Source organism: Lygodium microphyllum, chromosome 10 (genome assembly GCF_053477565.2).
Source record: "Lygodium microphyllum isolate KBCC chromosome 10, Lygodium_microphyllum_v1.1.10, whole genome shotgun sequence".
NCBI classification, from domain to species: Eukaryota; Viridiplantae; Streptophyta; class Polypodiopsida; order Schizaeales; family Lygodiaceae; genus Lygodium; species Lygodium microphyllum.
The window spans coordinates 109903006-109920695 of record NC_141144.1 but is presented as its reverse complement, the minus strand read 5'-3'; the positions used below and the strand labels follow the sequence as shown (position 1 = coordinate 109920695).

Genomic DNA, 17690 nt, shown 5'->3' with positions numbered 1-17690 from the left:
CGCTCGTTTCTGGCCTGATAGGCTTGTAGATCCATTTTTTGGCCGTTTAGTCAGGGTTTAGGACTCTTTGTATATTTCCTTGTTTGCTTCCAATCATTCGTGGCTCAGTGGCTTGCATCCTAGTCCATGGATCCCTCAACTGTCTACTACCCACCGCTAGGCGGCTGTGTGCTACAATTTCTCTTATCCTGTGTGCTAGAATCAAGTTCTGAACGCCCGAAGGGTTTCGACAAGTTGCGCTAATGCGCGTTTTCCGGGTCGGGTCGAATTTCTAATAGCTTTAACAAAAAGTTGCATTCAGACCAAGTGGTCCGAATTGCAGGGTCCGAGTGGGTTACTCGGACGGGCCGAATGGCACAGGGTCAAGGGCCGAATCTCCAAATCTGGCTCGGACGATTTTTACTTGGACGGGCCGAATGGCAGGTTCGACAGATTCGGACAGGCTCATTCGGACGGGTCGAACTGCAGTTGGCCGAGGGTCGAATCCCGGGTGTGGCTGAGTTCCAATTTTGGAACTCAGACGGGTCGCTCGGACGGGCCGAATGGCACAAGGCCGAATGTGCCACATGGTCAAAAAGTTCTGGCTCGAACGGTTCGAGGAGGGTTACTCGGACAGGTTGACTCGGACGGTTTGATTGCCGACTAGGGTTCCGGCCGAGTGGCCGAATGGCAAGGGGCCGAAGGCCGATTCTGGGACTCAGCCCAGAAGCAATCGCTCGGACGGGCCGAAAGCGGCGCGGCGGAAATAGCGCGATGCCGATCTTGCCCGATTCTTATGAACTACTCAACCATTCCAAGCACAAACCTCCAGATCCTATCTAGGGGGTTTGAGGGAGGGATTCATATACCTGAATGGGTCGGTGAGTGCGTCGGTGATGCTATCGAATCACACGGCCTGGGGCTTTCTAGCTCTCTCTCTCTCTTTCTCTCACACTGAAATGGCACAAATGAGTTCTCTTTTGGCCTCCCGGTTCTTATATGCCCTCCCAACTGTGGCGTTGATACCCCTGATCACTCTCTTGTCGATCTTAGTCCTCATTAGCGAGCATTTTGCACATTGGCACGATTTTCTCCTTGTTTTTACTCTGTTTTGAAACAGTGAACCCTACCCTTTTCCGGTTTAATCTCCTAACTCTAACCTACTCTAAATGCAACAAAAATCGAAGGCAAAAAACTGGAATAGATTCTCCATGCTTTCCAATCATCAAACAACCAAAATATCCCAAAATACTTACTTGTTCCGAAGATTAAAAGCACCCAACTTCCTACCTATCTCAAGCTCCATTTCGGGGATGAATACCCTACTTCGATGCTCGATGTGAGGCGCGCAAGTGCTCAAGCTTGAATCCGTTAGTCCCGGCAAACGGAACCAAAATGTGGAAGCTTTCGCTCAACCGCCAAGACCCATGGACTGCTTATTGTTTCAAGCATTCCAAGCCGAGCACTAATGGCTACCTCTCACATAACCGACGCACCATCCATATCTACGGGTGTAGTGCGCTTACCTCCGTGCCGTTCGAGTTACCTCCTCTCCCGCGCACTCCGGTAGCTCCACGATCCAAGTGCAAGCTTCAAGCAAGCTCCATCCTCAAGCTCCAAGCTCCAAGCTCCATTGACGCGAGCAAGACAAGAGAAGAGAAGAGAAGAGAAGAAGAGAGGAGAAGATGGAGAGCTTCTCCTCCTCGGTCCCTCACCCTCACACACTCACTCTCTCACACTCTCACACTCCCTCTCTCAAGCACAAGCTCAAGCAAGCAAGAACAAGAAGAAGAAGAAGAAGAAGAGAGCTACTTTTGGCCACACACAAGAATGAGCTTCTCATTCACTTTTCAATTTTATATACAAAACCCTAAATCCCTTTCGGGCGGTCATCCCCTTTTTCCTCTTTTACATGGCCGGTCGTAGCCTAGGCAATTTTTCCCATTTCCCACCATTCTAATTTATCATATTCCCACTAATGCATACACTTTGCACAGGAGCGAGCTTGGCACTCTTTTACACAGATTTGGAGGCGCATCTGCATTTTAATGGTGCGCCTTTTCCTCTTTCATTGCCGTGGCCCAACACCGAAGCCTCTTGAGGGTCGTGTCCGAACATTTGAATTTTTTAGGGATTGGTTGCCAGTCAAGGCGCCTTTTTCTGCTTTTACGCTTTTTTTGCTCTTTTTCCTTCTTCCCAGTTTTCGCTCCTTTGTGCTGTGGTAACGTGGTCCGAAACACGGTAACATTTTCTAAGGTACCATCAGCCTTGTACTTTACCTTCCAGATCCACTTGGTGCCAATAACCTTCCGCTTTGCTGGTCGATCCACTAGCTCCCAAGTGTCATTCTTCATTATGCTGTCATACTCCGCCTGCATAGCAGCCTTCCATGATGGATCTACAAGTGCTTCTTCTAAGTTAGTTGGCTCCTTTACTTCTCTCATAATCTCAACCATCAAGGCCATATTGACTATGTGAGCAGAAGCCCTCCTTTGCTCCTCTATTCTCTGAGACCTCCTTGGTCCATCTGCCTTCTCCTCAACAGATGCAGGCATAGAATTATTGTGGTCATAGAGTTGCTTCACCCAGCGCGGCAATGGCTTTTCCGGTGGGGTGACGTCAGATTGGTGAACTTTTTCCTCATCATTTGAAAATGATTCTTCCTCCTCCTTAAGGATAGGGATAGCTCTCCGGGCAAGTTCATAGTGGACTACTTCTTCGCTTGATGATAAAGTGGAAAAACTTGCCTTCTCCTCCTCCACTGTATGCTGCTCCTCCTTGAACACCACATCATGGCTCGTGATGATCTTCTTTGCCTCTTGGTCATATAATTTGTAAGCCTTCTGCTCATCACTATAACCCAAGAAGATACATTTTCTGCCTTTTGGTTTTAACTTGTTTCTCTTCTCATCTGGAACATGTGCATAACATTCACATCCAAAAATTCTGAAATGTGAGACCGATGGTTTCTTACCAATGTAAGTCTCATGAGGCGTTTTTCCCTTGAGAGCCTTTGTATAGCTCCGATTTAGAATGTAGACTGCAGTATTAACAGCTTCAGCCCAAAAATGGTTAGGCAAACCCTTGCCCTTTAGCATGCATCTTGCCATCTCCACAATGGTGCGATTCCTGCGTTCCACAACACCGTTCTATTGAGGTGTGTGAGGCGTCGTCAATTGACGCTTGATTCCTTTGCTCTTGCAAAAGCCTTCAAACTCCTTTGAGTTGAACTCACCACCACCATCTATTCTAAATTTCTTCACACTTTTCCCTGTTTCATTCTCAACAAGTTTTAGCCATTCTTTAAACTTACCAAAAGCTTGAGCCTTATCACGAAGGAAGTACACCCACATCTTCCTACTGTAGTTGTCGACAATCAACATAAAATAAGAAGATCCCCCCAAGGCCTGTGTAGGCATCTTACCACACAAGTCAGCATGCACCAACTCTAGAGGAGCCTGTGCTCTATTCTTGCTTTCTTGTGGAAATGCCTTTCTCTGTTGCTTGCCCATCATACAAGCTTCACATGGTTCCTTCAATTCAGTTATTGTAGGTAGGTAAGCAACCATACCTTGCTTTTGGATCTCCTTCAACACTGCAAATCCAATGTGTCCAAACCTTTCATGCCAAAGCTTACTTGTGGCCACTCCAGCGGTGGCTGTAAGAGCACTTAGCTCATACAGGTTGTTCCGTCTTTCTCCTTTGCCAACAATTGTGCTAGCACTATCAAGCATTTCTGCACCTGTCTTCTTGAACCTCACTTCATGACCAAGATCAGTTATGACAACAAAATAAGAGATTTCTCCTGATTTTGGGAACATACAACACATTTGAAAGATTTTTGACTTCACCATTTGCAGAAACAAAAGAAATAGTACCTATGCCTGCAGCAAGGCATTTAGCATCATTTCCAACCGTCACAGTGATGGATTCTTGTAGAGGCTGCATAGAACTGTATAGACCTTTCTTGTTGGTCATGTGACAGGAGGCCCCACTATCCAACACCCATGAGTCAGTGGTAAATTCTTCTTGCGCCGAGGAGCACACTTCCTCAATGGTCGCCATGAATAATTCCAGCTCTGCTTCAGCTGTATTGGCTGTCTTTTTCCCTTTACTTTTAAGGGTACCATTCTTTTCATCTGCCTTCTTGACACGACAATCTGCAATTGCATGTCCTTTCTTCTTGTAGTAGAAGCACTCTCCTTGAAACTTCTTCTTTCCGCCCTTCTTCTTTTTGTCACCATCATTTTTGGTGGAGGGACCACCTTTGCCTTTTGCATTGGCAGAGAATGTAGCATCTCCATTGTTGCTTCCTTCTCGGGCTTTCAGCCTCAACTTCTCCTCCATTAATAATGCACAAAACTCCTCAAAAGTCAAAGCTTGAGGTCTCACCTGAGTATTAAGGGCAGTTACTAGTCCATCAAACTTTTGTGGACAAATCCGAAGACACCTCCGAGCTAGCTCTTCGCTAGTCTTTTGTATCCCAGCACCAGCCATCTGGTCGCGCAGATTCTTAATCCGAGTGATGAATGCTTCAGCAGTCTCTCCTTCAGCAAACTTCTCCGCTGCTAGTTGATTCTCCAAGTTTTGAATCCTTGTTTGGTTTCGTGTTTCATACTGACTCCTTAGTACATTCCAAGCCTCTGACGCTTTGGTTGTATGCTGAATCAAAGTCAGAACATTGTCAGAACAGCTTGTAACTAAGGCACACAATGCATCTGCATTCCTTCGTTTCCAAGCTCGTAGAAGATCTACATTCGGAGAAATTATCACACTAGGATTTGATGGGTCGGGGATAGGCTGTGGTTCTGCGTCAGTCCCCAGCACAGTCTCTAGAAGCTCATAAGAATCAAGGATAGTTGTAATTTTGAACTTCCACAAGGTGTAGTTTGTACCATCTAACTTGCCTTCGCTGAAGGTTGGTGGACGAATCCTCAGTGTTTGAATAGCCAGTACAGTGACACCACCTCCTGCACCGCTTCTTGATGCGCCAGAACCACTTCCGGAAGTCGACATAGTTTCTCTTTGTTGTTGAAGCCTTTGCCTCTTGCACACTCTCCGATCTCTAGAGCCCCCTGGGCTCTGATACCATGTAAAATATTACACGGCGCAGCGAACAGAATCTGAGAAAGAGATAGAGAATACACAACAGATAAGAGGAGAATCAGTAAATTCTTTAACTCCAAACAACTGATACAAAGATGGCTCTGTCCACCCGTGCGCTTCCACTGTGTGAAGCTTAGATGGTGATCTAGACAGAAGATAGGTGAAGAGCTTAAGGCTAGCTGGAACGACAACTCTGACTGGGTGAAAGATGAGTGATCGATGGCTGTGAAGGGGTTTAGCTTTTATAGCCTGCGAAGGCTGTGAGGTTGGCCTGATCGACCTACCATATAAGCCTCCACTAGTCGGCCAGGGAATATTCCATGGAATATTCCCTTTACCATCGGGCCGCTTCCGCGGCCCCCGGACCCCACAATAGGGGCCCCTTTTAACTCCCTTACCCCGCAACTCGATGCAATGCACCTCGAGTTGCTACCAGCTTAACCACTCTGTCTAACCCAAAGATTAGACCCACAACGGTCACCTTTTTGCCATCTGATCACATAGACCTCATCTGATATACAAGTCAGGACTCAACCAATGTCCGGGCTCACATTTGGCTTCTCCTCATAATGGGGGCCTTACAACTTTGAGCACCATGGATCATTGGTAGCACCTAATGAGGGTGGGGCATTGATCATATCTAACAGTGCACAAGTTATAGATTTCAAATTTGTAAGTCTTGAGGTGTTTGTCAAGAAAGCAAACACGAGTTTTATCTACAAACAAGTTGCAAATTACATGTATTGTTGGGCTACTTAATGCATTGATCTGCACTTGTTGTGAAATGTTATAGAAGACATGCTTGCTATTTTGTATCAACTTTGTGATAATGGTAGAAAATAGTGAAAATCCCAGCATTGAGAAGCTAGAAAATAACAATTATCCATCATAGAAGTTTCGTGTGACGAAATTCTTGATTGAAAAAGGCCTTTATAAGTTTGTTTTAAGTGAAGAAATGAGCTATAGTTGAGTAACCTTGCAACTGCAAATAAATTAAAGGCGCGGAAAGAATGGAATGCAAAGGACAAAAAGGTGATGTATTGGCTATTTGCAATCATTGATAATACTATGTTGGGGTATATAAAAAATGCAAAAACTTTACGTCAAGCTTGGTGAGAACATGTTTTTAGTAAATACAAAGGCAGAGAAGATTCAACTCAAGCAAGAGTTGAATACTTGAAGAAAGGGAAAGTGCTTGTCATTGAGTATGTTTTGAAGGTGAGGAGCATTGTATATGCTTTGGCATTGATCGATGTAATACCTGCTGATGATGATTTGATTTCATCTACTTTGGGTGGCCTTATAATAAGAAGGCTTGAAAATCATTTGTCACTTCTGTATATGTACAAAAGTTGTTTTCAAATTTTGATGAGTTAATCTCTCTCATAATCACCAAAGAGATCAATATGCAAGGTGAATCACTCAAAAGAAGTAGTGAACATGTCTAAGCATTTTACTCAAGTTTAGGAAGGGGATGTTGTAGATCCTCTTCAAGAGGTCGTGGTATGGAATGTACTTGTGATAATCAACACAAGAGATTAAATCAACAATTCGGTAAAATGCAAGTTTCAAGAGGCTATGGAAACTTTACAGGTAGGGGGAGCTTTAGAGGAACAGGTGGATAGCAAAATAGAGGTTATGGCAATTCTGATATTATTTAACATTATTGTGGCAAACAAGTCATATTGCAGCTCATTGTTATGCTAAGAAGAATAATATCCATAGTGGTAAATTACATCAAGGAAACTATTCATTGTCTTCACAATAGAATAAAGACAAAAATGAGCATGTGTTTATTATGTAACATATGATGAATGCTGTTATAGGAAAGGGGACATATGATGATGTATGGTATGTTGATTCAAGTGTATCTAATCATATGACTAGTCATAATGAATGATTTGGAGAGATGCAAGGTTTACAAAATCTAGGTTATCTGCAGACGGGTGATGATTCATGCTACCAAAATTCACACATTAGAAAGGTTTCCTTGTCTTTGCATTATGGCTAGACAAAGAGTCTATCAGATGTATTACATGTGTATCAATCACAAAGAATTTACTGTCTGTTGGGGCCAAATGGTAGAGCAAGAGTTGCATGTTCAATTTAAAGCAAAAGATTGTATTGTAGAAAACTTTAATAATAATAAGTGCAAGTTGGTCGTGCAAAAGAAAGTAGAGTTGGCCGCATATTCACTTTAGATGTTGAAATTCCTACTATGAATGTTGCTATGTATGCTAAAGAAAAAAGAGTGGTTACATATATTAAATATATGACATAAACATATTGGATATGTACATGTGCAACAGCTAAAATTAATGTAGTCCAAAGGATTGGCTACAAGATTACTTGCTTTTAGAATTATAGAATTTCTTTAAGTGTATGAAGTATGTCAGTTTGATAAGCATGCAAGCCAACCTTTTTTACATGATAGAGATGTGAATATAAATATAATTAATATTGTACATATAGATATTTGGGGGCCTACACATAGCATATCTCTTAGCAGAAACAAATACTTTGTCACGTTTATCGATGATTATCCAAGAAAGCTATGGGTATATTTCATGAAGGAAAAGTGTGATGTATTTGAGTACTTCAAAACTTTCAAGGCTATTGTTAAAATACAATTTGAAAGTTAAGTGCTTGAGATCATATGAAGGGAGAGAGTACCTCTCTAATAAGTTTAGTGACTTTTTGAGCTCTCATGAGATAAAGAGACAATTTACTTGCAGGTATATCCCACAGCAAAATGGGATTGGAAAAAGGAAAAATAGACATATTGCAGAAGTTGCACAGGCATTGAGTTGAAAAGAATATACCAAAATACTTTTGATTTGAAGCTATTCAAACTATCGTCTATATTATGAATATAACTCTCATAGCTACAGTTCATGGGATGACCCTTGAAGAATGCATTATAAGTAAGAAGCATGATGTGCCGCACTTAAAAGTGTTTGGTTGTATTATATACATTCATGTGTGCCAAATGAATTGCGAAATAAGCTTGATCCAAAGGCTCTCCAAAGGTTGAAAAATGTATTTTTATTGGATACTCTTTAGAGTAGAAAGGGTATCATTATCATAACCCTATCACCAGGTGAGTTGAGAGATATTATTTTTGATAAGATGAGTAGTTGATATGCATCTAGTGGTGATGCATTGGATGACATTGATCATGATAATTATGTGTAGAAAGAAAAGTAAGAATCATGAAGCCTTATGTTGCAAGTAAAGACAAAGAGAAAAAGAAAGTGTAAGATGGTAATGATACATCTACTAGTCATTTGGGATTTCATGGAGATTCTAGTGGTTTACAGAGTTTGGATGATGAGCTTGGTATTCCTTTAGTCAAGACACTAGGTGTATAGAGAGCACATAGTAATGTAAAGGCTTCACTAAGTGATCAAGTGGTACATGCAAGTTTAGTAAGGTCAGATACCTTGTTAAAAGATTTGGTTTTGAAGGTTATGTAACTCATCATTATGCTTATACGGGAAAGGTGGTTGAGGATGTTGAGTCTACTTTCTTTGAGGATGCTGTTGGTCATGCTCATTGAGATGCAATAATGGATGAGAAGATGGCTACATTAGAAGCCAATAAGACTTGGTATCTAGTACCATTGTCCAAGGGCATAAAACTATTTTAGGGTTTTCTATCTCATCCCCAACATTAGCAGTCAACTTCACATTTTGCTCCCATTGCATTGAAAGAGGCTTACACGCTATCATACCATACGTGGATAACATATCCAAGCCATATTGCCTTTGGGACAGCCATATACCATTGTCACATTTGATCACCTCAATACTAAGAAAGTGTTGAGATATTTGCAATCACACCTAATGTAGCCTCTTTGTATGAGGCAGTCTAGGCTTAGGACATGCAGGCTGCAGTAATCCCATATGCACAGAGAGGGAAGATTGCTATCCATCCAACAACTATATAAGCATTGTACTTGACTACCATTTTTCATGTAGAATGAATACAATGTCATGATGCCTTGTACTTTCAGTTAAGTGTCTTGTCATTGTCAGTCATACACAAGATTGTGTTTATGAGTCCAAGCTTCCATCTTGGAACCTAATTCACTTGTGTAACAAACAGTGTCCTTGTCTTCTCCATCATGAGTTCACTCTATGCCTACAAGCCGCCATAGCCATGCTCTAGATCCCTCATTTTTAACATGGTATCAGAGCGCAGCTGAGCATGGCTTAGCATGTTTCAGGTCCTCTCTCTGCTCCCTCAGTCTCTCATAATCTCTATCCAGCTCAGCTCAAGTGTTTGACTTAATCTCCAACTCCATTTTCACTCTCTATCCCTTGGCAGCCATAGCCAACCTGCAACCTACCTCTGTTGGAGGAGCTGGATCTCCACTTACAGGGCATATCTTCACTTGCTTCCTTCTGGGAAAGTGTTCCTCTACTTCCAGAGCTTCTTCTTGACACATCAATCACTGACATTGGGCTCCTATAGCTTTAGCATTGTCATTCTTCTGTGGTTCTGTCCTGTGGCCACCATAGCCAGCCTAGACATACCTCTGATAGAGGGCTGAGATCTCCCTCTATAGACCTTATCTCCTCACGCTTTCTTCTTGAGATATCTTGTCTAGGTCAGGGCGAAGCCTCCTGGTACATCACAGTCTGACATTGGTCCGTCTATGCTCCAGCATTGCCCAGATTCGAGATTGCTGTCCAGATCTGCGCCTGTGCTGGTCGTACGTCCGACTTGACCTCTGTGCTGCGCGATTTACCCTCTGGGCATAGGGCATTTGAAGAAGGACTCCTAAGCTTCATCTCCATCAAATATGCGACGAAATGATCCATCGTAGCTGCTGAATTATCGAAAAAATCAGTCGCCTGCACCTCAAACCCTAATAGTCCTCCATAGCTTTTTAACTCAAGCTCATAAAATTCTTCAATTTCTCACTCCTTTGGGCTCAACCAACCCTCTGCAGTTCTAATTCACTCTGATCTACTGAGTTTCCAATTCAAATCAGTAAGGGAATTAAGAAATCAAACTCAGTTTCAACACCAAGCTTCAAGATAGTATCTTTTTGATACTCATTTAGTGCTGATAAACACTAGTCTTTTTGTGTCTATTGACACATTAAAGTGTAACTCTTCTGCGGTGCAAACTCAAAATTTGAAGCTCGTTCTCAGTTATGGGAATGACCAAAATGAATTCCTTTATGAAGATGCTTGTTATGAAAAGTGATACAATTCTCCTTGCCAAAATACACTACATAGAAGATGTTACTCTCCCTACAAGAAGACAAGGAGCTGACTATATCCAAATGCCATCAGTGCATCCATTTGAAGACTTTGAAGACATGAAAGTGAAAAAGTTTGAAGACATTTACGCTATCTCAAAGATTGTACCTTTGCTTGAGGGGGACCTTAAAGACAAGAACCAGATGACTAATGCAAGCAAAGTCCATGAAAATGATGACCATGAAGGAAAGATCAAAGAGAAAAAGAAGAAGAAGAAGAATCAGAAAAATCATGAAGACTCTGAAGCAGCAAGCAAAGTGAACAGCAAGTACATGATCAAAAAGGGCAAGCTGAACTACTCCGACAAGAAGACCTACAATAAATTGAATGTCAAAAGTAATGCTGAAAACTGCAAGGACCTCCCGGTCCTTGACCCAATTTTTTACTGACTTCTTTAGCCTTGTAATGTCTAGCCCAAATGTCTTTATCATAAGCTTTGTAAACTCCTCATGTAACTTGGCATTACAGTCCCTGTACACTTTGTGAGGCCCCTGTTACAGCCTCTGGATGTCCACCATGTTTATGGTACCCACACTTAGCCTTTTCTGCGACAGCCTCTGGTGTTTTGCCATGTCTATGGTATGCCCACACTTTGTAGGTGGTTCTCACTACAGCCTCTACACACTTTGTGCCTTTTCCAGTTGTGATTGAGGAGGGGTGTTGAGATATTTGCAATCACACCTAATGTAGCCTCTTTGTATGAGGCAGTCTAGGCTTAGGACATGCAGGCTGCAGTAATCCCATATGCACAGAGAGGGAAGATTGCTATCCATCCAACAACTATATAAGCATTGTACTTGACTACCATTTTTCATGTAGAATGAATACAATGTCATGATGCCTTGTACTTTCAGTTAAGTGTCTTGTCATTGTCAGTCATACACAAGATTGTGTTTATGAGTCCAAGCTTCCATCTTGGAACCTAATTCACTTGTGTAACAAATAGTGTCCTTGTCTTCTCCATCATGAGTTCACTCTATGCCTACAAGCCGCCATAGCCATGCTCTAGATCCCGCATTTCTAACAGAAAGTATCTTAGCTCACCCAAATCCTTTATCTCAAACTTCATCTTCAAAACTTTCCCTATATTTTCCTATCGAGTAGAAGATAAAGATGACCCCATTTCAAGATCTTTATGATTAAGAATGACAAATACCACTAGATCTTGTTCCATCAAACTTTTTAGGTAGGCTAACTTTTGGCCCCTTCCCACACGGGGGATTCACTAGTAGTATAAGGAGACGTCACCTGTGTGCAAGAAATATATGAAAATACCCCTTATCTACCTCCTATTTATAGGACCTTACCTTATAAAATATACATTCCTTGCCTTAAATAACCCCCCTTCCTTGCACTCACGCGGTACCATACGGTAAACCCTAGTGGATCCCCCGGGCCTTCCCATAACTAGGAGGGCAACTACAAGATGTTGAAAGTTCTTCTTGATACAAACTTGCCTTTTAGAGTTCTTAGAGTTAATCTTGAAGGTCTTGGATGGTTAACCCCAAACCTTGAGGTTTCTCTACTTGTAATTGTACATTGGTCTCACAAAGTTCTTGAATATTTTGTAAAGTGGTGATGATACTTTTCATCACCATATATATCTCCAATAGGCAAGATCAAGTATGCCATCTTACTAAATTTTTATGAGGGAGACAATAACTTGGTAATCAGAACTACCTTACAATTTATAAGGAATTAACTCGAACAAGAGGGAAAAAAGAACTTGATTCTTTATTGAAAGATAACGAATTACAACAATATACTTCTTTATACAAGATTGATACAATGGTATCTACAACAAGGCTAGATCCTTGGTACAAGACAAGATCTTGATACAAGACTAGACCAAATATAATACAAAACAAGACAAGAACTTGAGATACATGGCTTGAATAAGAACTAGAGAGAATTTAACTTATAGGAGCCTTGCAACTGGCATTGGCAAGACTGAAAGGCTTGTAGCCCAAGATCCCTATTTACAATAGAGTCGAGGAGGTTAAGGAGCTTCTAGATGATGACATCATTGATGATATATGCATCACTAATGTGTCAATGACATAAGTAACCATTGACGTAAGCATTGATACAATTACTTTCTTAGAGGCTTCTAAAGAATCTTCTAGGACCTTCGTAGAATTTTCTAGAACCTTCTTAAATCTTCTAGAACTTTCTAGAAAATACTATATTTCTTAGTGTCCATCACGTTGACTTGGAGAGCATCATGGTGATAATAATTTGATTGCATACCATGAAAAACTAGACTTGTTGTAGAAAGCCTCTAAACTTAGATCTCATCCCATCAAGTTTCTTAGGTAGATTGACTTTTGGTCTCCTTGTTTTGTTATAGAAGGTTGATGGATGATATGGCTTCGATTTGGCCCACTATTGGCATTGTGTGGTTTTTGGAGTTAACATTAGAGATCTCGCATAATTGGACTTAAGGATTCAAGTTGCTCTACTTGCAATCAAGGATTACTTTCATGTAGCTCTTATAGCTACTACTGAATGATTTGCAAGGTGACAACCACACCTTCCAACATTGTCTGCATCACAACTAAGCAATAAAGAAGTGGGAGTCTTGCCAAACTATTACGTAAGCGGGAATGTTAACTAAGTAATAACAATAATAAGAATAACATAACAATAATAAGAAGAAGACGGAGAAGAGAACATGAAGAATGATACTGATAATGGTAACATGGTGGGCGGCTAAGCGGTCCAATCCGTTCTATGAACTCGGTAATAAAAATAAAAATAAAATAACGATTTAAAAAAAGAACAGCATGAAACCTGGGCGGCTATCCCTCCATTCCTTCTAATTGTCCTCTCTCTCTCTCTCGCGCGCGCGCCTATAAAAAGGCCTTGCCTCTCGACTCGGTGTTTGTTTTCCCACGCCTCCGTCCCTCTTCCTTCATCTCCCACGCATTCCCAACGTTCTCGCGCACCCGCCATGGCAGGACCGTCGTCCCAGCAGCCAGAGGATTTGTGAGTATTCATCGACCCCTCCCCCGTTCATTTTCGTTCTTTAGGGTTGGTGTCGGAGATCGCATCGGTTTATCAGCGTTAAATACGTTCCTTGGGAGATCCTGAGGTTCTTCAGCTAGTTCCCGTAGGTTCCCTTTGAGAAACGTCTGTTTCAGTATTGCTTTAAGGCTCTCAACAGAGATCTGGTTTTCCCAATGGTTTTCCAGACGACTGTAGGTTTGAAGCGTGCTCGAATTCTTATCGATTGTACAGTTTTACGGAGCTTGAAATCCAGTGTCCGGAAAGGACTGATTTTTATGTGCTAGGAGGAATGGGGCCTGCTCTTAATGCTGAGATTTAACATTCTTCAATAGTAGTAGTACCAGATTCAGTGGTGGTGTTTGAAATTTTGCAGGAAAGGGTCAAAGAAAGATTTCAGCACTGCTATCCTAGAGCGCAAGAAGGCCCCTAACCGCCTCATTGTTGATGAGGCCTTGAATGATGACAATTCTGTGGTGTCGCTGAACATGGAAACCATGGAGAAACTGCAGCTTTTCAGGGGTGACACTGTCTTGATCAAGGTGAGGTGCTTTATTCCATCATCAACATGCAGAAGTTTCTCTGGAATCCACATGCATGATGTTCAGGTAGTGTCCTTTGGTGCATCATAATATGCAGGGAAAGAAGCGCAAGGATACTATCTGCATTGTACTTGCTGATGATACCTGTGAGGAGCACAAGATTCGAATGAACAAAGTGGTGAGGGCTAATTTGAGGGTGCGTTTGGGGGATGTCGTATCAGTTCATCAGTGTGCAGATGTCAAATATGGGAAGCGGGTGCATGTCCTTCCTATCGATGACACTGTAGAAGGGGTAACGGGCAACTTGTTTGATGCATATTTGAAACGTAAGCATGCCCACACCTTTTCACTGTTGTAGTTTCTCATCAACTGCTGAGATAATTTTTATTGAGGAGTCATTTATTTTAAAATTGGGTTTTGGGCAGCTTATTTTCTGGAGGCATATCGCCCAGTGAGGAAAGGAGATTTGTTTCTTGTTCGAGGAGGCATGCGCAGTGTTGAATTCAAAGTTATTGAGACAGATCCTGCAGAGTATTGTATTGTTGCTCCCGACACTGAAATCTTCTGTGAGGGTGAGCCAGTGAGACGTGAGGATGAAGAACGTTTAGATGATGTTGGCTACGATGATGTAGGTGGTGTTCGCAAGCAGATGGCTCAGATAAGGGAGCTGGTTGAGCTTCCTTTGAGACATCCCCAACTTTTTAAGTGCATTGGTGTAAAACCCCCAAAGGGCATTCTTTTGTATGGGCCTCCTGGTTCTGGAAAGACCCTTATTGCTAGGGCTGTGGCCAACGAAACAGGTGCCTTTTTTTTCCTTATCAATGGCCCTGAAATAATGTCCAAGCTTGCTGGTGAGAGCGAGAGTAATCTGCGGAAGGCCTTTGAGGAGGCAGAAAAAAATGCTCCCTCAATCATATTTATAGACGAGATCGACTCAATTGCACCGAAGAGGGAGAAAACCAATGGGGAAGTTGAACGCCGTATAGTGTCACAACTCCTAACTTTGATGGATGGCTTGAAATCTCGGTCTCATGTTATTGTTATGGGAGCAACCAACAGACCTAATAGCATTGATCCTGCATTACGGCGGTTCGGAAGGTTTGATAGAGAGATAGATATTGGGGTACCTGATGAGGTTGGGCGTTTAGAGGTGCTTCGTATTCACACAAAGAATATGAAGCTGTCGGAAGATGTAAGTTTTATTCTTGAAAGTAAGATGACAATCTGGAGCTCATGAACTGCTTCTAATTTCTTCCCATGGCACTGAACAGGTGAATCTTGAAAGGATTGCCAAAGATACACATGGCTTTGTGGGAGCAGACTTGGCAGCATTATGTACTGAAGCTGCATTGCAGTGTATAAGAGAGAAAATGGATGTGATTGACCTTGAGGATGAGACATTGGATGCAGAAGTCCTTAACTCAATGGCTGTGACAAATGAACATTTCCAGACAGCCCTTGGTATCAGCAACCCATCAGCCTTACGGGAAACTGTGAGTGCGGATTTTATTTTTAGGTCAAATGTGATTGCTCTAGAACTTTTGTCTGATGATACTAACTTATTAAAATACATTGCAGGTTGTTGAAGTACCCAATGTCACTTGGGAAGATATTGGTGGCCTAGATAACATCAAGAGAGAATTGCAAGAGGTAGGGTCTGGGTCCTGTAGGTAGGGTCTGGGTCCTGTTCAACTTTCAAATGTTCCAATTTCAGTACTGTGGTGTGTTAGTGGAATGATGATGTTATGTTTTGGTTAACAGACTGTACAGTATCCGGTTGAGCATCCTGAAAAGTTTGAGAAGTTTGGAATGTCTCCTTCCAAGGGTGTTCTGTTCTATGGTCCTCCTGGTTGTGGAAAGACTTTACTTGCAAAAGCTATTGCAAATGAATGCCAAGCAAATTTTATCAGTATTAAAGGCCCAGAATTGCTGACAATGTGGTTTGGTGAAAGTGAAGCCAATGTGCGAGATGTATTTGATAAAGCAAGGCAATCTGCTCCTTGTGTACTCTTCTTTGATGAACTTGACTCAATAGCTACCCAGGTGGGCTTCTAGCTTTCATAAGCCCTGCTAAATTGTATGTATCCTCTTCTTACAAATCTAAGTGTCATGTTTAATATTATGGACTGCAGCGTGGGAGTAGTGTTGGTGATGCTGGTGGTGCTGCAGACAGGGTTTTGAACCAGCTTCTGACTGAAATGGATGGTATGAATGCCAAAAAGACAGTTTTCATCATTGGGGCCACTAATAGACCTGACATCATTGACCCAGCTCTACTTCGTCCTGGTCGATTGGATCAGTTGATTTACATTCCCTTGCCAGATGAGGCATCACGGCTGAAAATTTTCCAAGCCTGCTTGAGAAAATCTCCAGTTGCCAAAGATGTGGATCTAGGTGCCTTAGCTCGATATACACAGGGTTTTAGTGGTGCGGACATTACAGAAATTTGCCAACGTGCTTGCAAGTATGCCATAAGGGAGAATATTGAAAAGGTAATAATTTTGGGCCCAAAAACATGTAGTAGTTAGGTTTATTTTTAATTTTTTTCTGTCAAGGAATCTAGCTGTATGAAGTAATGCTTTACATTGACATCAGGATATTGAGCGTGAGAGGAGAAGAAAAGATAATCCTGAAGCCATGGAGGAAGATGAAGTTGAGGACATACCAGAGATAAAAGCAGCCCATTTTGAGGAGTCCATGAAGTTTGCCCGGCGAAGTGTGAGTGATGCTGATATTCGCAAATACCAGGCATTTGCCCAGACTTTGCAGCAGTCTCGAGGCTTTGGGTCGGAATTTCGTTTCCCAGATCGTCCTGCAACTGATTCAGCAGGTGCTGATGCTTTTGGACAAGCAGCAGGTGCTGATGATGACGATTTGTACAACTAAGATGAATCGTCCTTTTCTTTTAGTGGTATCGTAAGGATTCATGGAACTAAATCTTTCTGTCAAAAAGAGTTCAACTGTGGGCCAAACTTTATGGAACCACATCTGCCTGTCACAGGGCTTTCAGTGGCTTGTTGGCCCCAATGACCATGATTTTGGTCTTAGCTCTCCCAAGTGCAGATTGCACTTTTGAAAAAGCTGTCTTTATCATGTTACTAATGTGGAACGTGAATGTTCTTACAGCCACTGATAATTGATTTAGTGGCAACTCCTGAATGGCATTTACAAATTCATGTCTCTTTTGATTGCTTTTCATTAACATTGCCCTCTTTAAACATCTGCAATAATGTACACTGAAAGATGATTTTTAAAACTGGTAGGAGGTTTACTGTAACAGGAGTTTTTGTTACCTATGTAAATTTTTTAAGTGCTAGTTTGACAGCTATAAATTACATTATGGTTATGTTTCATGCTTCATGTTGTGAGTCACATTCTTTGGAGTTCTCAAGAATATAAAATGGAGCAGAATAACAAGCTAATAGATTGAGATAGTCTAGGTCTGGGCAGGTCGACCAGATAATCTCCATTCACTAAAAGCAAGTGATCTGTCAGATGATACTTTGGAGTTTTGAAGAATCTAGTATAGAGCAGAATGACAAGGTAATATAACTAGAGAGTCTAGGTTGGGTTGTCTATTCTGGGCATGCGTAGGTTCTAGGTCTTTTCTGATGAGCCAGGTAACTGCGATCTGCTAGAAGCAGTCTGTTGCAAAACAGATAATTCGTTTGAGCTTGAGATGTTTACAGTGGTTTTCAGATTTTTCCTGATAGGCGTGCATTGTTGAGTCATTGTTAGGTTACTGTATTGCTAGGTTGTGCAGATTGTGTGGAGGGTTCTATAG

General features: G+C 41.9%; 1 protein-coding gene across 1 annotated transcript; it reads left to right on the top strand.

The window, feature by feature from the left end:
* Positions 1-13191: 13191 nt before the first annotated feature.
* LOC148030426 (cell division cycle protein 48 homolog) lies at positions 13192-17094 on the top strand. The gene is made up of 9 exons (XM_087686744.1): positions 13192-13346; positions 13741-13906; positions 14004-14232; positions 14332-15098; positions 15178-15399; positions 15485-15556; positions 15668-15949; positions 16039-16398; positions 16502-17094. Exons 1-9 carry the CDS (start codon positions 13312-13314, stop codon positions 16790-16792), a joined length of 2424 nt encoding a protein of 807 aa, XP_087542870.1. The 5' UTR covers positions 13192-13311; the 3' UTR covers positions 16793-17094.
* Positions 17095-17690: the final 596 nt, after the last annotated feature.

Bases quoted from the DNA above. Each gene is read 5' to 3' on its own strand.
- LOC148030426 (XM_087686744.1), top strand. From the start codon at position 13,312: ATGGCAGGACCGTCGTCCCAGCAGCCAGAGGATTT. The intron at 14,233-14,331 runs GTAAGCATGCCC...GGTTTTGGGCAG, and splicing joins GTTTGATGCATATTTGAAAC to CTTATTTTCTGGAGGCATAT. The intron at 16,399-16,501 runs GTAATAATTTTG...CATTGACATCAG, and splicing joins TAAGGGAGAATATTGAAAAG to GATATTGAGCGTGAGAGGAG.